At 39.2% G+C, this 21,713-nt stretch overlaps 1 protein-coding gene across 1 annotated transcript in view; it reads right to left on the bottom strand.

The window, feature by feature from the left end:
* Positions 1 to 18,980, bottom strand: part of PIG-B (phosphatidylinositol glycan anchor biosynthesis class B) — a 106,185-nt gene extending 87,205 nt beyond the window's left edge. Inside the window, exons 1-2 of the mRNA XM_090387368.1 lie at positions 18,950 to 18,980; positions 7,947 to 8,090 (exon numbers count right to left, since the gene is read on the bottom strand). Of these exons, the coding sequence (XP_090243494.1) occupies positions 7,947 to 8,077 (131 nt within the window). The 5' untranslated portion in view covers positions 8,078 to 8,090; positions 18,950 to 18,980. The remainder of the gene's footprint in view (positions 1 to 7,946; positions 8,091 to 18,949) is intronic.
* Between the last annotated feature and the right edge of the window lie 2,733 nt (positions 18,981 to 21,713).

Raw genomic sequence — 21,713 nt, 5'->3', positions numbered from 1 at the left:
TAGGTTACTCTGGGATTATTGCTTCCCATATGCAGTACTTTACATTTGTCTTCAGTTGCCACCTCTCAGCCCATCTGCTCAACTTTTCTAGATCCTGTTGCAGTAGCGTACTGTCATTAACAACACTGCCAACTTTCGTATCATCTGCAAACTTAGACATTAGGCCTGAAATACCATCATCAATATCATTAATAAATACAGAAAACAACAATGGACCCAACACTAATCCCTGAGGGACTGCACTAATAACATTAGTCCACGATGAGCAGTGTCCATTGATTACCACTCTCTGTCTTCTCCCACTCAACGATCCCTTTATCCATAGCAGCAATTTGCCTCCAACGCCATTAGCATTAGTAGAGGCATTTGATGCAAGAAAGTAAGCTTATGCAGCATCAGCCAAAAAAAAAAAAAAAAAAACCCACTTCCACTTCACCCCTCTGTTCGTTCAAAATACCTGTCCAGCTGAGCCTTAAACTTATTTAGGCTATCAACCTCCACTACAAGGGATGGAAGTCTGTTCCACCAACCAACCACCCGCTGGCTAAAGGCAAATTTCCGCACGTCTATCGTACATCTGTCTTTCCTCAATTTCAATTTATGCCCTCTCAGGTGATTATTCTGAGCTAGAGGAAGAATCCCATCAGCATTGAGCATGCTTAAACCATTCAAGGCTTTATACACCTCTATCAGATCACCTCGCTGGTGCCTAGTCTCCAGACACTGTAATTTGCAAAACTTAAGCCTTTCTTCGTAAGAGCACCCCTTTGTTCCATTCACTAATCTTGTTGCCCTTCTCTGTACTCGTTCCAACAGCTCTACATCCTTCTTGAAATGAGGCCTCCAGACCTCTATACAGTACTCTAGGTGTGGCCTGACCATTGCCTTATACAAGGGAATAATCACCTCCTTATCCCTGCTGGAAAAATTCCTGTATATCATTGACAATACTCCATGAGCTACTCTTGCAGCCCATCTGCACTGCTCAGAGAACTTCATATCTGCCTGCACAACCACCCCCAAGTCCCGTTCATTCTCTACCACTGTCAGTGTAGTACCACAGAGTTGATACGTTGCTCTGGGGTTGCTGTTTCCCATGTGTAGTACTTTACATTTGTCAATGTTAAACTTCATTTGCCACCTCCCAGCCCATCTCCTCAACCTTTCCAGATCCTGTTGCAGCAACATAGTGTCAGTAGTGTCCTTGACAACCCTGCCAACCTTTGTATCGTCTGCAAACTTGGACATTAAGCTTGATATACCATCATCAATATCATTTATAAATACAGAAAACAATAATGGACCCAACACTGAGCCCTGAGGGACTCCACTAATAACATTAGTCCACGATGAGCAGTGTCCATTGATTACCACTCTCTGTCTTCTCCCCCTCAACCACCCCTTTATCCATAGCAGCAATTTGCCTCCAATGTCACACTGCTCCAATTTGTGTAGCAGTCTTCCATGTGCAACAGTATCAAAAGCCTTTCTAAGATCCAAGTATATAATATCAAAGCTATTCCCTGCATCCAGTTCTTTTGTGACTGCATCATAGTATCCAATCAAATTGGTCAGGCAAGACTTCCCCTTAACAAAACCATGCTGTGTCCGAGCTATAACTGAAGTCTTGTCTAAATGATCCTGCAGTGCTTCTTTAACCAGTGCCTCCATTAATTTTCCTGGAACAGTAGTTAAGCTCACAGGTCTATAATTACTTGTGTCAGCCTTTGATCCTCCTTTGTGAATTGGGGTCACATTTGCACATTTCCAGTCTATGGTACCTCCCCTGAGTCCAAGGAAGCTCTCATAATTATAGCTAAGGGTTTGCTTACTTTCTTTGCTGCCTCCTTTAATATAACTGGATAGATCCCATCCACCCCGGGTGCCTTTCTTGTGTTTATCTTCAACAGTTTCTCCTCCACTTTACTCCCAGTTATTTCAAGATTCTGTAGCTTACTGCTAGAGTTGAATACACCTCTGGCATTCCCCTCGCTGAATAACTCCTCATGTGTGAATGTCGATGCAAAATATTCATTTAGTTTGTTAGCTACCTGAGCAGGATCATCAACACTTGACCCATCAATATCAAGTGGACCAATCTGATTCATCCCCTTCCTTCTAGAGTTTACATAAGTAAAGAACTCTTTGCTGTTTTTCTTTGCATCCCTTGCCAAGGATTTCTCGTAATCTGCCTTCGCCTTCCTAACCTCCTTTGTAACTTGGTTACATATCAACTTGTATCTATCATAGGCTTCTGTGTCATGTGTTAATTTGTAAGTATCCCATGCATTTTTCTTCTCTGCCATATGCCTCATTAGTTCATCTGACATCCATTTTGGCCTAAACCTTGAAAAATATTTCTTAGTTGGTATGTAAAGCCTAGTAGCTTCCAAGATAAGTTCTTTGAATGCTTCCCATTTTGAATTTGCTGTTGGTAATATCATCAGTTGGTCCCACTGTATAGAATTTAAATACTGTCTCAGTCCATCGTAGTCGCCTTTACGGAAGCAATAACCCTTCCCTTTACCCCTAATGGTAGTTACCTCTTTGAGTAAATCCCACTTCAGCACACTGTGATCAGTGCCACCTAGTGGTTCATTTATCTGCAGATTCTTAATGCATGAAGAATCACTGCTGATAATCAAATCAAGAGTATTACTCCCTCTAGTTGCCTCCCGAACATACTGATGTAGAAAACAATCATCCAATAAATCCACAAAAGCCCTGCTAGTGTGTGAGTGACCAGCCCCCAAATTCCAGTCAATATCTGGGAAATTAAAATCTCCCATTATAAGACTCTCTGATTTACTGGCCCACTCTATTTCCCTGTACAGTTTCTTATTATACTCATCAGAGTCATTAGGCCTATAGCACACTCCTACTCTCAATTTTGATCTCCCAATGCTTATGTCACACCAAACTGACTCAACACTGCACTGTCCAGCGATGTCAACTGGCTTCACTTCCTTGGTTTTTATGTGTTTCTTAACTAATAGCATAACCCCTCCCCCCTTCCCATCCTGTCTATCCTTTCTGTAGACGTTGTACTCCCCAAATTCCAGTTCTGCATCCCTTATATCTGTGTGACACCACGTCTCTGATAGCCCAACAATATCTGCCTTTGATGTTTTGAGCAATACCTCAAATTCATCAAATTTATTTACTAAACTCCTAGCCTTGGTGTACACGCAAGTATACCTGCACCTGTTTCTATTCTTAACTACCCTAACACAACCCATGTGTTTACTTGTACCGCAATGGCTCCCAGCCGTCTCTGAAATATCATGCATCTTGTTTTTCAGGCTTCTGCTCATTCTAATAGAAGCAGTGCAAGAATCTCTTTCACCTCTGCCAGTGGCTACTGTCAATCTATTGGTCTTTGTCTCCCCCCAAGCTAGCAGTTTTCCGACCCACCTAACACTGCCTCGATAGCATCAGCAAATATTCTTGCACCCTTTCTATTTAAGTGTATCCCATCCCTGTAGAAGCAATCTCTCCTGTTAACAAGTACAGTCCAGGCTGAAAAAAATTCTACCCCTTGAGCCTTGCACAATCTTTCCAGGGCTGAGTTGATCGACAAGGCTCTCATCATATACTCCTCCTATCGTGTCTGGGCAGAATTGCAGACACTTTTAATTTCAACCCTAATTCTCAGCTTTTGTTCAACAGTGACCTGTACTTGTTAAGTAATTCTGCCGGTCTCCTACTCTTAATATCATTAGTGCCAACGTGTACAACTATATCACCTTTTGTGCCCTTAAAAGATGATATTCGCTCTACAACATCATCAACCTTTGTCCCTGGCAGACATACCTAGGTCCTGTTCCACCTATCCTTTTTACAAAGCATGTTCCCCGTTTCCCTGACAATAGAGTCACCAACAACTACTAGTTCCTTCGGGACCAGCGCATTCTGCCTTGGGGGTTGCCTCTGTGTCACGTGATGCCCAAGTGCAAGCTCTGGTGTTGATGTGGGCAGCTGAGAGCTTGATGGGCTCCTGAATTTAGTTTCTTCGAGGGCATCCACCCTGTCCTTCAAGCTCTCATATAGGCCCACAAGAACGCTGAGTTGTTGCCTGATATCGATACACTCCTTGCATTGCGCGCACACACAAAGACATCCCCCATGGCAGTATCATGTCCCGTACCCGATTGTCTGCAAACATCAAGCAAACAGTGCATTTTATAAGGCTGTGAGTCAGAGGACAACTGCCCCCCTCAGTTCTGCTCTGAGCCACAGCACTTCCATTAGCTTGAGCCTTTTGCTTTGCTGCTCTGGTCTGAGTCATGATTCTATTAATTTATTAATTAATTATAATTAATTATGTTATGTTATTAATTATGTTAAATATAATTAATTATATTACGTTTGTAATCTAAGTCGTTATATGTATTTATTTAAAAGTACAATTTAACTGCTAACGAAGTTCAACTAACGCTATCTAGTACGGTATATAACTATCGTATCACAAAGGTGGGAAAGTTACGAACGGTAAATCTACGGACACTTAAGTATTAATTAACTTTCAAATCTCGCTGTCTCAATTCAGAATAAACTAACGATCCTTACTAGGTCTATAAGCTACTTACAGAAATAATTCGATGTAAAAAATATTCAATCAAGCAGCTAAATATGGCTAAAGAACTTCTCGTTCAGCGGAGTTGCAAACACGTGGATACCCTTACCGATACTTTTATGCAATTACAAGGCCGAGTAAAGAATAAATACACCAAATTAATCAGAAAATCACAAAATAATGTTATACTACTAAATTTAAATCAAAAGTTTTAGAAAAACAATAATTTCAAATCAATAAATAAGAAAAATCCACTTAGCGGCTTTGAACATGACCGTCTCCTAGTGGCCTCGTCAGCAGAATGCCATACTGCTCCAATTTGTGCAGCAGTCTTCCATGTGGAACAGTACCAAAAGCCTTTTAAAGATCCAAATATATGATACCAAAGTTATTCCCTGCATCCAGTTCCTCTGTGACCATCATAGTATATAATCAACTTGGTCAGACAAGACTTCCCCTTAACAAAACCATGCGGTTTCCGAGCTATAACTGAAGTCTTGTCTAGATGATCCTGCAGTGCTTCTTTAACCAGTGCCTCCATTAATTTTTCTGGAACAGAAGTTCAACTAAGAGGTCTAAAATTACTTGTGTTACCCTTGATCCTCCTTTGTGAATTCGGGTCACATTTGCACATCTCCAGTCCATGGGTACCTCCCCTGAGTCCAAGGAAGCTCTCATAATTATGGCTAAGGGTTTGCTTACTTCCTTTGTGGCCTCCTTTAATATAACTGGAGAGATCCCATCCTTTGTTATGTTTATCTTCAACAATTTCTCCTCCACTTTACTCTCAGTTATTACAAAATCATCTAGCTCACTGCCAGAGTTTAATTCACCTCTGACATTCACCTCCCTGAATAACTCCTCATGTGTGAATGTAGATGCAAAATACTCATTTAGTTTGTTAGCTACCAGAGAAGGATCATCAACAGTTGAACCATCGATACCAAGAGGACCAATCTGATTCATCCCCTTCCTTCTAGAGTTAACATAAGTAAAGAATTCTTTGCTGTTTTTCTTTGCATCCTTTGCCAAAGATTTCTCGTAATCTGCCTTTGCCTGCCTAACCTCCTTTTTGACTTGGTTACAGACCAGCTTATATCTATCATAGGATTCCATGTCACCCATTAATTTATATGTGTCTCATGCATTTTTCTTCTCTGCTATATGTCTCATTAGTTCATCTGACATCCATTTAGGCCTAAATCTTCAACAATATTTTTTAGTTGGTATGAAAAGCCTAGTAGCTTTCAAGATTAATTCTTTGAATGCTTCCCACATTGAATTTGCAGTTGGTCTCACTGTATAGAATTTAAATACTGTCTCAGACCAATGTAGTCACCTTTACGAAGGCAAAAACCCTTCCCTTTACCCCTGATGGTAGTTACCTGTTTGAGTAAATCTCACTTCAGCACACTGTAATCACTGCCACCTAGTGGTTCCTTTATCCGCAAATTCTTAATGCATGAAGAAACACTACTGATAATCAGATCAGAAGTATTACTCCCTCTAGTTGCCTTCCGAACATGCTGCTGTAGAAAACAATCATCCATTAAATCCCCAAAAGCCTTGCTAGTGTGTGAGTGACCAACCCACAAATTCTAGTCAATATCTGGGAAATTAAAATCCCCCATTATAAGACTCTGATTTACTGGCCCACTCTATTTCCCTGTACAGTTGTTTATAATACTCATCAGAGTCATTAGGCCTATAACACACTCCTACCCTCATTTTTGCTTTCCCAGTGCTTATGTCACACAAAACTGACTCGACACTGCACTGTCCACCCATGTCGACTAACTGTACTTCCTTGGATTTTATGCGTTTCTTAACTAATAGCATAAACCCTCCTCCCTTCCTATTCTTCCTGTGCACATTGTACTTCCCAAATTCCATTTCTGCTTGATTGATTTGATTTGGTAGTTGTTGGCGCATCGGCTTCTGTGGCCATATTGCACCTCCCAAGGTTTTTGCAGTACTTTGATCCAAGCCCGAGGCGGGAATCGAACCCGCGACCTTTGGGTTGCCGGGCAGGTACTTTACCCACTTGGCTAGCCTGGTCGGCCCCATTTCTGCATTCCTTATATCTGTGTGACACCATGTCTCTGATATCCCAACAATGCCTTTGAGGTTTGACCAACACCTCAAATTTACCAAACTCCTAGCATTGGTGTAAATGCAAGTATACATGCACCTGTTCCTATTCTTAGCTACCCTAACACAGCCCATGTGTTTACTTGTACTGCAATGACTCCCAGTAGTCTCTGAAATCCTCTGCATCTTGTTTTCCAGGCTGCTGCTCATTCCAACAGAAGCAGTGCAAGAATCACTTTCACCTCTGCCAGCAGCTACTGTTAGTCTATTAGTCCACGTATCCCCCCAAGCTAGCAGTTTTCCAACCCACCTAACACTGCCTCAATAGCATCATCAAATATTTTAGTTGGTGCCAAGCATCATTTTAGTTCATAGTAAACCACTGAAGTAGGTGAAATGGCATCGTTTTTGATATACATGTATCTCATATTTTGAATGCCATAAAGAGTTGCTCTGATATTGCACTACCTCCAATAAGCAATGCTTCGGCAATAGAGACAACTAATGTTACTTATTCTCAGCAGATGCCACCACCCAGGGCTGGTGATATCCTCTGAGAAGGTGATTTACTTTGGTGGTTTACTACGAACTAAAATGACTTGACACTAACTTAGAATGAAGAATTAGAATTTGAGGAGTACAATGTGTACAGAAAGGATAGACAGGATTGAAAGGGAGTAGAAGTTATGCTGTTAGTTAAGAAACACAAAATCTAAGGAAGTGCATTCAGTTGACATGGATGGACAGTGCAGTGTTGAGCCAGTCTGGTGTGACATAAGCACTGGGAAAGCAAAATTGAGAGTAGGAGTGTGTTATAGGCCTAATGACTCTGATGAGTACAATGAACAGCTGTACAGAGAAATAGAGTGGGCCAGTAAAACAGATTGTCTTGTGATGGAGGATTTAAACTTCCCAGATATAGAATGGAACTTCCGGGTTGGTCAGCCACACACTAACATGACTTTTGTGCAGTCTTATTGGATGATTATTTTCTGCAGCATACATTAATACAAATAATTATTTTTTCTTATGTCGTCAAGGTTATAAACAGTCTGGATAACATAATTCACTGGGATTCTGTTTAATTACTTCTATTAATATATCATAATTAATTTATATTTAATTATTATTATGTATATATTATTATATATTAATACAGCAAATGCAACAAACTTTTCTATTTTGCATCACTATGCCATTTTAATACTAATATTTAGTTCTATATTTTAAAACATTCAAATGATAAGAAAAAATTTATTAAAAACACATTGCAACATACCCAAATGTTAAATGATGTGCAACCTCTAATGATTGCCAGTATTCATCTGGAACAAAAGTTGTCTGAACAAAAAATACAGCCAACAGCCGGTAGCATATAAAAGCTAACAACATGTTTCCTTTGTTATGCATTGTGTTCAGTTTTCTGAAAATAAAATCAAGTGATCCAATTAATACCTTATTACTTTTAATATTTTATAAAAACACAATTGTAAAACAAGGCTCCAAATTAAGAAAAACAAAACTAAAATGCAATGATATACTAGCTTCATTTACTGATAAATTTAGTGTATAGGATAGGGCAATAGCCTCTGTTCTATATATAGTTATAAGCAAACTAGGTGTGCTATGAATTGCATCAATCTCATAATGTGGAGGCACTTCACTATGAGTTGTATTGGTACTGCACTACACACATTAAATTAAAAGCTCTGCCCAAATGAAAATATACTGCTTTTATTTAAAATGTACTGCTTGTTTGATGTTTGCAGATCTGAAACAGGACATGATATTTCCAAGCATGATGTCTTTTTGTGTGTTTGATTTAAGGAGTGTAAGGAAATTGGGTGCCAACTCAATTTTTATGGGACTTTATGAGAACTTGAAAAACAGGGTGGATACCCTCAGATGATTTCAAATGAGAGGGCCCATCAAACACTCAGCTGCCCATCTCAATACCGGAGCTTCCACTTCATCAGGCAACACTGCGGCAACCTCCAAAGCAAAATACAGTGGTCCCACAGGAGCTAGTTGTTGTCGGTGAGTCTATTGTCAAAGAAATGGGAAATATACTGAACAAAAAGGATAGGTGGAAAAGGACCAGAGTGTGTCTGCCAGGGGGCAAAAGCTGATAACGTCATAGAGCAGGTATCATCTTTTAAGCATACAAAACATGATATTGTTGCACATTCTGGCACTAAAACATTGAGAGTAGATCTGCAAACGTACTTAACAACTACAGGGCAATGTTGAAAAAAGTTGTAAGTTACAGTTAGATTTGAAAGTGTCTGCAATTCTGCCCAGACACAACAGGGGGGAGTATATGAGGAGGGCTTGTCAATCAATTCAGCTTGGTTTGGTTTAGTTTGGATTTTATTGGCGCATTAGCAACTAAGGCTATAATGCGCCATGACCAATCAATTCAATTCAGCACAGGAGAGATTGTGCAAGGCATATGGGATAGAATTTTTCACAGCATGGGCTGTGCTTGTTAGCAGAAGATACTGCTTCTACAGGGAGGGAATACATTTAAATAGAAAGGGTGCAAAAATATTTGCCAATGCTATCAAGGCAGTGTTAGGTGGGTCAGAAAACTGATAGCCTGGGTGGATACACAGACTAATAGATTAACAGGCAGAGGTGGAAATGATTCTTGCACTGCTTCTGTTGAAATGAGCAGCAGCCTGAAAAGAAAGTCCTGGGGATTTCGGGAACTACCGGGAGTCATCATGAACAAGTAAATACATAAATACATGGGTTGGTCAGGGTAACTAAGAGTAAGAACAGGTGTATGTATACTTGTATGCACACCAATGCTAGGAGTACATTAAATATTTTTTTATGAATTTGAAGTACTAGTCAAGACACCAAAGGCAGATATTGTTGGGATATCAGAGACGTGGCATCACAAAGATATAAGGAATGCAGAATTTGAATATAGGGGTTAAAAATGTGTACAGAAAGAGCAGACAGGATAGGAGAGGTTATGCTGTTAATTAAGCACATAATTCTAAGGCAATGCATCCAGTTGACATGGGTGCAAAATGTTCAATGTTGATTCAGTTTGTGTGACATAAATATGGGGAAAGCAAAAATTAGAGTAGGAATGTGTTATAGGCCAAAAAACTCTAATAAGTATAACAAACAACTGTACAGAGAAAGAGTGGGCCAGTAAATCAGAATGAATTATAATGAGGGATTGTAACTTTCCAGATATTGACTGGAACTTGTGGGTTGGTCCCTCACTCACTAGCGAGACTTTTGTGGATATATTGGATGACTGTTTTCTACAGCATGTTATCTTTGGTAAAGGATGTAAAGAAAACAGCAAAGACTTCTTTACTTATGTAAACACTAGATGGAAAGGGATAAATCAAGTTGGTCCACATGATATCGATACAGTACTTCAATCATTAATGACCCTCTTCAGGATTCTGACAAATTGAATGAGTATTTTGCATCTATATTCACACATGAGATATTCAATAGGGAGTGGATGCCAGACGTTTATCACACTCTAACAGGAAGCTAAATGATTTTGTAAAAACTGTGAGGAAAGGGGAAGAAAAAATTGTTAAACATAAGAAATGTACCCAATTATATTAAGAAAAGGAGCAAGGAATTAAGCAGAACCTTAGACATAATTATGAGAGCATCCTTGGATTCAAGGGTGGGCCCTGCAGACTGAAGATGTGCGAATGTATCCCCAATTCACAAAAGTTGATCAAACGGTGACATGAGTAATTACAAACCTGTTAGTTTAACTTCTATTCCATGTAAAATAATGGAGTCACTGATTAAAGAAGTAATGAAGGATCATCTGCAAATGTTTGTTAACAGCATATCTTGTCTGACCAATTTTATTGGGTACTATGATGCAGTGACAAAGGAACTGGATGCAAAAATAATTCTGATATTATATACTTGGATTTCGGGAAAGCTTTTGATACCGTTACATATAAAAGACTGCAGTAGAAATCACAACAGTCTAGCATTAAGGGAAAGTTACTGCTCTGGACAAAGGAATGGATGAGTGGAGTCCCATAGGGTTCAGTGCTAGGCACACAGTTCTTTTCTGTATTTATTAATATATATTTAACCCCAGGGGCTCACATCTGGTGAGTATGGGCTTGGCACACCCAGGGTCCTCAGCTGGATATCATCATTCTTCTCTTTCTTTGTGATTCCCTTCTACCTCTCTCTCAGGGTAACTCGGGAATTTTTTTTTTTTTGGCTGGTGCAGCATAAGCCTCAGGCTTCCTTGCACCATGTAGCTAATAATAATAATAATAAATAATAATATTGCCGAGGGTATATCAGGCTTAATGTCTAAGTTTGCAGACAATGCAAAGGTTGACAGGGTGATTAATGACAGTAATGAAGGTGTGCTGCTGCTGCTGCAACAAAGTCTAGAAATATTAGACAGATGGGCTAAGAAATGACAACTGAAGTTTAACATTGACAAATGCAAGGTATTGCATATGTGAAGCAATAATCCCAAATAAACATACCAACCCTGTGGTACTAAACTCAGGTTAGTGGAAAATTAAAAGGTCTTGGGGGATAATTGTGCTGATTGATATGAAGTTCTCTAAGCAATACAGGCAGGCTGCCAAGACAACTAATGGGGTTTTGTCAATGATATACAGGAATTTTGCTAGCAGGGATAAGGAGGTGACTATCACACTTATAAGGCATTGAGGACTTATATGAGGCCACATCATTAATACTGCATACAGGTCTAGAGACCTCATTTTAAGAAGGATGTAGAGCTGCCCTGCTGAAATGGGTACAGAGGAGGGCAACAAGATTGGTGAAGGAAACAAAGAGGATTCTATTACCAAGTAAAGCTTCAGTTATGCAAATTGCAGCATCTGAAGACTAGGCACCTGCAAGGTGATCTGATTGAGGTATTTGAGATTGAATGGATTGAGCAATGCTGATGTCATTGCTCAATCCATTAGTGATGGCAATGCTGATGGCATTTTTCTTCTTGCTCAGACTATACATACATACATATTGCATAGGCTTGCAATATGTATAGTCTGAGCAAGAAGAAAAATTCTCCTCCTTGCAAATATTGCAGGAGGAGAATGCCAAAATGAATGAATTCAGAACTGGCCCTACAAATAAAGCAGAAAAAGATAGCATGGGTTAGTTACATAGTGAGGAAAAGTATTGATTTGGTTTCATTTGATTTATTAGTGCAAACCCCAGGGGCTTACATCTGGTGAGTATAGGCTTGACACACCCAGGGAACTGAGCTGGATATCATCATTCTTCTCTTTCCTGGTGATTCCCTTTTGACTCTCTCTCCCTTAGGGCAACTCAGGAATTTTTTTTTGGCTAGTACAGCATAAGCCTCAGGCTTCCTTGCACCATATAGCTAATAATAATAATAATAATAATAACAACAGTTATAATGCACCAGGAAAGAAAAGTACTGAAGCCTACAACAGCTACAAGTTGATTTGTAATAGTACCACATATAAGGTTAGAGATGCCACGGCTGCATATAAGGTAGCACTGGTAAAGAAAAAATGGGGACAAGGAATATTTCATGTATGTGAATACAATGAAAAAAAAAAAAAAAAGAAAAATCAGATCCGACCCATGTACCACTGGGAAAGTCTTAGACAACCCAGCTGATGTTGCAGATACATTGAACTAGTACTGTGCATCTGTCTTTACTGAAGAAAGACCCCTTGTGCTGAGAAGATCCTCTGCAAGTGAGGCTGAATCATATGAAAATAATGATTTCGAAATTACATATGACTGATTATTGGAAAAACTTTCACGCATAAAGGCAAGTAAGGGTTCTGGAATTGATGACATTTACCCATTAATTTTGAGGGAGGCTGCCAGGGAGTGTATTGAACCAATAAAGTCAATTATGAGGGCATCTTTGGATTCAGGGGAAATTCCTTTGGATAGGGGATGAAGTTAATTATGAGAGCATCTTTGGACCCAGTGGAAATTCCTTTGGATAGGATAGGTGCCAATGTACCACTAATACATAAAGGCAGATCTAAGAGTGAAGTTGGTAACTACACACAGGTAATCTGACTTCAGTGGTACGGTAAATCTTAGAGACAATGATTATGAGAGGTCCTTCATGAGAGGTTACTGTATATGCTGGAACATTTGGGATTACTGGAAAAATTCTAAGATGGATTTCTGGGTGGCTGCAAGGCAGAAGGCACAGTGTTTTGACTAATGGATATTCTCTGATGAGTATAATAAGGAACTGTACAGGAAAATAGAGTGGGCCAGTAAATCAGAGAGTCTTATAATGGGAGATTTTAATTTCCCAGATATTGACTGGAATTTGGGGGCTGGTTACTCACACACTAGCAGGGCTTTTGTGGATTTATTGGATGATTGTTTTCTACATCAGCATGTTCGGGAGGCAACTAGAGGGAGTAATACTCTTGATTTGATTATCAGCAGTGATTCTTCATGCATTAAGAATCTGCAGATAAATGAACCACTAGGTGGCACTGATCACAGTGTGCTGAAGTGGGATTTACTCAAAGAGGTAACTACCATTAGGGGTAAAGGGAAGGGTTATTGCTTCCGTAAAGGCGACTACGATGGACTGAGACAGTATTTAAATTCTATACAGTGGGACCAACTGATGATGTTACCAACAGCAAATTCAAAATGGGAAGCATTCAAAGAACTTATCTTGGAAGCTACTAGGCTTTACATACCAACTAAGAAATATTCTTCAAGGTTTAGGCCAAAATGGATGTCAGATGAACTAATGAGGCATATGGCAGAGAAGAAAAATGCATGGGATACTTACAAATTAACACATGACACAGAAGCCTATAATAGATGCAAGTTGATATGCAACCAAGTTACAAAGGAGGTTAGGCAGGCGAAGGCAGATTACGAGAAATCCTTGGCAAGGGATGCAAAGAAAAACAGCAAAGAGTTCTTTACTTATGTAAACTCTAGAAGGAAGGGGATGAATCAGATTGGTTCACTTGATATTGATGGGTCAACTGTTGATGATCCTGCTCAGGTAGCTAACAAACTAAATGAATATTTTGCATCGACATTCACACATGAGGAGTTATTCAGCAAGGGGAATGCCAGAGGTGTATTCAACTCTAGCAGTAAGCTACAGAATCTTGAAATAACTGGGAGTAAAGTGGAGGAGAAACTGTTGAAGATAAACACAAGAAAGGCACCCGGGGTGGATGGGATCTATCCAGTTATATTAAAGGAGGCAGCAAAGGAAGTAAGCAAACCCTTAGCCATAATTATGAGAGCTTCCTTGGACTCAGGGGAGGTACCCATAGACTGGAAATGTGCAAATGTGACCCCAATTCACAAAGGAGGATCAAAGGCTGACACAAGTAATTATAGACCTGTGAGCTTCACTTCTGTTCCAGGAAAATTAATGGAGGCACTGGTTAAAGAAGCACTGCAGGATCATTTAGACAAGACTTCAGTTATAGCTCAGACACAGCATGGTTTTGTTAAGGGGAAGTCTTGCCTGACCAACTTGATTGGATACTATGATGCAGTCACAAAAGAACTGGATGCAGGGAATAACTTTGATATTATATACTTGGATCTTAGAAAGGCTTTTGATACTGTTGCACATGGAAGACTGCTACACAAATTGGAGCAGTGTGACATTGGAGGCAAATTGCTGCTATGGATAAAGGGGTGGTTGAGGGGGAGAAGACAGAGAGTGGTAATCAATGGACACTGCTCATCGTGGACTAATGTTGTTAGTGGCGTCCCTCAGGGCTCAGTGTTGGGTCCATTATTATTTTCTGTATTTATAAATGATATTGATGATGGTATATCAAGCTTAATGTCCAAGTTTGCAGACGACACAAAGGTTGGCAGGGTTGTCAAGGACACTACTGACACTATGCTGCTGCAACAGGATCTGGAAAGGTTGAGGAGATGGGCTGAGAGGTGGCAAATGAAGTTTAACATTGACAAATGTAAAGTACTACACATGGGAAACAGCAACCCCAGAGCAACGTATCAACTCTGTGGTACTACACTGACAGTGGTAGAGAATGAAAGGGACTTGGGGGTGGTTGTGCAGGCAGATATGAAGTTCTCTGACAGTGCAGACGGGCTGCAAGAGTAGCTCATGGAGTATTGTCAATGATATACAGGAATTTTTCCATCAGGGATAAGGAGGTGATTATTCCATTGTATAAGGCAATGGTCAGGCCACACCTAGAGTACTGTATACAGGTCTGGAGGCCTCATTTCAAGAAGGATGTAGAGCTGCTGGAACGAGTACAGAGAAGGGCAACAAGATTAGTGAATGGAACAAAGGGGTGCTCTTACGAAGAAAGGCTTAAGTTTTGCAAATTACAGTCTGGAGACTAGGCACCAGCGAGGTGATCTGATAGAGGTGTATAAAGCCTTGAATGGTTTAAGCATGCTCAATGCTGATGGGATTCTTCCTCTAGCTCAGAAAAATCACCTGAGAGGGCATAAATTCAAATTGAGGAAAGACAGATGTAGGATAGACGTGCGGAAATTTGCCTTTGGCCAGCAGGTGGTTGGTTGGTGGAACAGACTTCCATCCCTTGTGGTGGAGGTTGATAGCCTAAATAAGTTTAAGGCTCAGCTGAACAGGTATTTTGAACGAACAGAGGGGTGAAGTGGAAGTGGGTTTTTTTTTTTTTTTGGCTGATGCTGCATAAGCTTGCTTTCTTGCATCAAATGCCTCTACTAATGCTAATGCTAATAAATTATACACTTGATGGAGTTGAATTAACAGTAGAGGAACAAAGGGATCTGGGACTTATAATACAGGCAGATATGAAGTTTTCTGAGCAGTGTAAACAGGCAGCCAGGAAATCCCATGGTATCCTAGTGATGATTTATTGAACATTAACCTTTAGAGACAGGGAGGTCATAGTCCCACAGGCAATCATAAGACCATATTTAGAATACTGTGTTCAAGTATGGAGACCTCATCTGAAAAAAGACATTCAGCTTCTTGAAAGAATCCACAGTCAGATTGGCAAAATGGCAACCATACGAGGAAAGACTCCAATTATGTGGGTTATAGAGATTAGCAATCAGACACCTCAGAGGTGATCTAATTGAGGTTTATAGGGCTCTAAGAGGAATTAGTAAAATGAATGATGGCAAAATTTTTACTGTTATAGAGAATTTCAGAACTCGTTGGCATAAATTCAAATTATAGGGAAGATATTTAGACTCGACTGTAGCAAGTTTTCTTTTAGCCAGAGTCGCTGAAACAGGTCGCTTTTGCAGGTACAGGCTGACAGTTTGAATAAAATCAAAGGTCAACTGGATAATTACCTATGTGAGGAGGGAAGCAAATAATTTGTATTTTCGTATCTACTTGTTTTGTTTTCGTTTTGTTTTTTTTTTTTTTGCCACTGCTGCAAAAGGCTGTGGCTTCCTTGCACAATAACAATATAGCATTTTTTTGCCACTGCAGCAAAAGGCTGTGGCTTCCTTACACAATAATAATAATTGTAATAATAATAATAATAATTATTATTATTATTATTATTACACGAGGAAGGATGGTTGCAGAATACATTTGCGGAAATTTGCCTTCTGCAAGGTGGTTGATTGCTAGAACAGGCATCCATTGTTGTGGAAGTGGATAGTTTGAATAAATTCAAGGAAGAACTAAAGACACTATTGGAGGGGATGGATAAGTGAAATGGGAATTTTTTTTGGCTGCTGTTAAGCTTGCATTCTTGCATCATTTGCCACTATTAATACTAACTGAATTTTTTTTTTCCAGAAAAAATTTTCCTCGGTGATTTTGATCTTTATAACTGCAACTAATTCCAAATTTTTAGATTCAAGGATCCAGCTGGTAGAGACTGAGGCTTTAACTATTCATAATTACTTTACACAATGCTTTCAATTATATACTAGAACACCAGACAATCCCACACTTAACACTCTTGAACTTTTGTTTACCAAAATTTCTTCAAAGTATATAATTAATACTATTTGTCCTTGTCTAAATATACCTTGATCACAACTTGGTGATAGTTACTCGTCCAATGTCTCTATCCATGTCAATTCTCAGTTTTGTGTTGTTAAAGCATTATGCATATCCTCCTATTTGTGATTTTAACAATGCCAAATGGGATGGTATGTGCAATTGCTTTCACTTTTCTAGGTTGGATTACTGTTTTAAATTACTGATCTTAATGACTGCCTGAATCACATGCATGGATTTATTCCTATTAGGATGAAATCCTTTATTCATTATTTCAAATTAAAATCTTTTCCTTTACTAAGGCACCATTTTCCATAATAATGTGCAAAGGTTGTTTAGGATAAGAAAATTAAATATCACAATTGTTTTGAAAAAAAATCTCCAGCTTCATGTTTTACCTAGTACAGGGAAATGAAAAGGCTCCGTCATGTACATTTGGACTACCTATCCAGCTAACATTTGAAATTCTCCAAACTGTCAGCTTTAACTACTCACAAAAGATCTAGAGGTAACTGTAAAGTGTAACATGAAGTTCCCTGAATAGTATACACAGGATTTTTTCAATGGCATAGGAGAACTTTGCCAATACTACTTTAGGCCACAAGAACACTATGAAAAAAAAAAACACCTATTCTGTAAGTTAAACAAAAAAATAAAAGACAAAACGAAACAAAGTAAATGGAAAAAACGAAAAAAAAAAAAAAAAAAAAAGGTTAATCTTTACAAGCTGCTACCCTTCCAGTTGATCGTTGAGAGGAAGTGTGACATCACTGTATATGAATAGCCCGCTACACCTAGTCTAATACTGTTTATCTCCCCATTACCACTGTTTTAAAATAGAGAGCTCTTTTTCCGCTATTAAAACAGAAGTAAGACAGGAGGGGAATAAACACCCTAACCAACACTAACCATAGTGCAGGCTAGGCATATCAATTACTGCTCCTCATTTTAGGCAGGATTTGGAGCTGCTGGAGCAAGTGCAGAGAAGGGCAACAAGATTAGTGAATGGAACAAAGGGTTACTCTAACGAAGAAAGGCTCAAGTTGTGCATATTAGTGTCTGGAGACTAGGCACCTGCAAGGTGATCTGTTTGAGGTGTATAAAGCCTTGAATGGTTTGAGCATGCTCAATGCTGATGGGATTCTTCCTCTTGCTCAGAATAATAACCTGAGAGAACATAAATTCAAATTCAGGAAAGACACTTGTAGGATAGATGTGTGGAAGTTTGCCTTTAGCCAGCATGTGGTTGATTGCTGGAACAAACTTCCATCTGTCGTTGTAGGAGTTTATAGCTTAAATAGATTCAACTGGACAAACATTTGGAGCAGGTGGATGGATGAAATTAGATTTTTTTTTTTTTTTTGGCCGATGCTATATAAGCTTGCTTTCTTACATCATGTGCTAATGCTAATAACCTAACAGAAATGTACTAACTGTGTGGTACTACACTCAGGGAGGTGGAGAATGAAAAATGACCTGGGGTAATTGTGCACTCAGACATGAAGTTCTCTTGAGCAGTGCAGATGGGCTGCCAGATCAGGTCATGGAGTTTTGTCAATGATATATAGGAATACTGCTAGCAGAGATAAGGAGGTGCTTATCCCTTTGTATAAGCCAATGGTCAGGCCACACCTTGAGTACTGCGTACAGGTATGGAGGCATTTTAGGATGTAGAATTGCTAGAACAAGTACAAAGAAGAGCAACAAGATCGGCGAGAGGAGCAACGGCGTATGCTTACGAAGAAAGGCTTAAGTTCTACAACTTGCAGCATCTGGAGACTAGTCACCTGAGAAGTAATCTGATTGAGGTGTATAAGGCCTTAGTTTCAGCAGGCTCAATGCTGACGGGATACTTCCGCTTGCTCAGACTAAGAACCTGAGGGGACATAGATTCAATCTGAGGAAAGACAGTTGTAGAACGGATGTGTGGAAGTTTGCTAGCCAGTTCGTAGTTGACTGCTGAAACAGGCTTCCATCTGTTGTTGTGGGTGTTGATAGCTTAAATAAATTTAAGGCTGAACTAGACAAACATTAGGAGTGACCTTATGGGCGATTTGGGAAGTTTTTTTTTTTTTTCTTTGGCTGATGCTGTATAAGCTTGCTTTCTTGGTCATATGCCTCAACTAATGCTAAATTTCTGGGCAATCAAGTGTCCGCGTTGTAGCTTTATATAGAAAGAAAGGTTGTTATACCAGACTGAAAGTGAAAAGTCAGAGTAGTAAAGATTAACCAAAAAAATTAATGATTTTCTAAAATAAAAAACATTCTTTTCGATTTAAAAACTCAGTCGCAAAATAATCCACGTATGACTCCAACAGAAGTATCCTACATAAAAAATTTCCCACTCTACTAACACCCTGTAATACAGCGCACCCTAATATTTTGTTATTACATTCGATTGAGAAAAATTAATTAAAATCACAAAATATAGTCGAAATGACGGATGTCATTTTATATTCAAAACCGATTTTCTCAGAAACAGTTTATTTCAGTTCGTTGCATTTGGCCAGAGTTGTTTACAGCCGACATACCTGCGCAGTAGCTAAGAATAGATAATAACAGATTTTCCGACAAGTCTACGCGTATTCTTCCCGCAGATTCCACAAATAGAGTGGACATCCGCTAGAGCAGAAAACGTCACAGTTTCATCCTCGCTTCCAAATTCTCTCCATTAAAACAAAAAAAATATATATACTGTAATAATAAATAAATAAAAACATTAATTTTTTTATTGGTCAAAGCAGCAGCTCTACCCAAAAGAAAAATCTTGGCTAATGCATGATAAATAGCACACCTATTCATCATAAACCAATCATATACTATAAAGTAGAGCCCTGCCGAGCCATTTTAGTACTTGAGGCAAGATATGAAAATTGCGCCTTCCTCTTAAAATATAATATATATATATAAAATATTATTAGTATAAAATACAGTAAGTAGATGTTTATGCATAGAAATAAACTAATGAAAATACGGTGTTCCCTGGGAGCGATATACGTTGTGAACGAAGGGGGGAAGAAAGGAACCGGAAAAAATAATTTTAACGATTGAAAAGTAAACCAAATGAATTTTTTGAAGAAACGACCAAGGTGGAGTTAGCATTGCAGAGTCTTTCATAATTTTTCATAACTTCTCTATTGCATTATTCTTGATGATTATATATATATATATATATATATTTATTTTTTTAAGGACCACAACTAGATGGCGGTAGAGCTCGGTATGTGTACACAACAAAGATTTTAGTTTTGCAAAATCAACCCCAGGGGCTCATATTGATGAGTATGGGCTTGGCACACCGATGGTCCTGAGCTGGATATCATCATTCTTCTCTTTCTTGGTGATTCCTTTCTCTCTCTCTCTCTCTCTCTCTCTCTCTCTCTCTCTCTCTCTCTCTCTCTCTCTCTCTCTCTCTCTCTCAGGGTAATTCAGATTTTTTTTTGTGGCTAGTTCAGCATAAGAATCAGGCTTCCTTGCACGATATAGCTAATAATACAATACAATACAATTTATTTTCATCAAAAGAATTTATTTACAAATAATAATAATGTGTACCGTACTACAAGCAGTAGTAGTAGTGGCATGTGATGCAAGAAAGCAAGTGTATGAGCTTATGCAGCATCAGCCAAAAAAAAAAAAAAAAAAAATCACACCATTCCCTCCAAATGCCTGTCCAGTTCCTCCATAAATTTATACAACCTATCGACTTCCACAACGACAGATGGAAATTTGTTCCAGCAATTAACCACCCGCTGGCTAAAGGCAAATTTCCACACAACTATTCTATATCTGTCCTTTCTTAATTTGAATTTATGCCACCTTAGGTTCGTAATCTGAACAAGTGAAAGGATCCCATCAGAATTCAACGTCCTCAACCCATTAAAGGCCTTATACACCGCAATCAGATCACCGAGCAGGTGCCTACTCTCCAGCCACTGCGATTTGCAGAACTTAAGCCTCTCTTGGTAAGGGGACCCCTTCATTCCCCTCACCAATCTTGTTGCCCTTCTCTGTACACGCTCAAGTAAATCTACATCCTTCCTAAAATAAGGCCTCCAGACCTGTACGCAGTACTCAAGGCGTGGCCTGACCATTGCCTTATACAGAGGGACAATCGCCTCCTTTTCCCTGCTAGCAAAATTCCTATATATCATTGACAAAACCCCATGACCTGCCCTGGCAGCCTGTCTGCATTGCTCAGAAAACTTCATATCTGACTGCACAATTACTCCCAGGTCTTTTTCACTTTCTACCACCTTAAGTGTAGTACCACACAATTGGTACGTTTCTCTGGGGTTACTTCTACCCATACGCAGTACATTGCATTTGTCAAGGTTAAACTTCAGTTGCCACTTCTTAGTCCATCTGCCCAAATTATCTAGATCTTGTTGCAACAGCACACTGCCATTACTGTCATTAACAACCCTGACAACTTTTGTATCATCTACAAACTTCGACATTAAGCCTGATATACCTTCATCAATATCATTGATAAATATACAAAACAACAGTGGATCCAACACTGAACCCTGTGGTTATCTGAGCAGGATCATCAACAGTCGAACCATCGATGTCAAGTGGACCAATCAGATTGATCCCCTTCCTTTTAGAGTTTATATAAGTAAAGAAATCCTTGCTGTTTTTCTTAGCATCTTTTGCCAAGGATTTCTTGTAATCTGCCTAACCTCATTTGTGACCTGATTACAGACTAGCTTATATCTGCCATAGGCTTCTGAGTCGCTTGATAATTTATATGCATCCCATGCATTTTTCTTCTCTGTTACGAGTCTCATTAGTTCATTAGATAACCATTTAGGCCTAAACCTTGAACAATATTTCTTAATAGGTATTAAACTTTTAGTAGCATCCACGATTAATTCCTTAATTGCTTCCCACTTAGAATTTACTGTTGGTAACATCGTCAGTTGATCCAACTGTACAGATTTAAAAACTTTCAGACCACTGTACGAACCCCATACAGTACTAGAGACCTCAACCCACAAGCTGTACTGGGACCGCGCCATAATAACGGATAGGACAATCCCGCACAACTGACCGAACACACCC

This window comes from Mastigoproctus giganteus, chromosome 13 (assembly GCF_048544385.1).
Source record: "Mastigoproctus giganteus isolate SK-2022 chromosome 13, ASM4854438v1, whole genome shotgun sequence".
Classification (NCBI taxonomy): Eukaryota; Metazoa; Arthropoda; class Arachnida; order Uropygi; family Thelyphonidae; genus Mastigoproctus; species Mastigoproctus giganteus.
The sequence above is the reverse complement of the archived record's forward strand: the minus strand, read 5'-3'. Positions and strand labels throughout refer to the sequence as shown.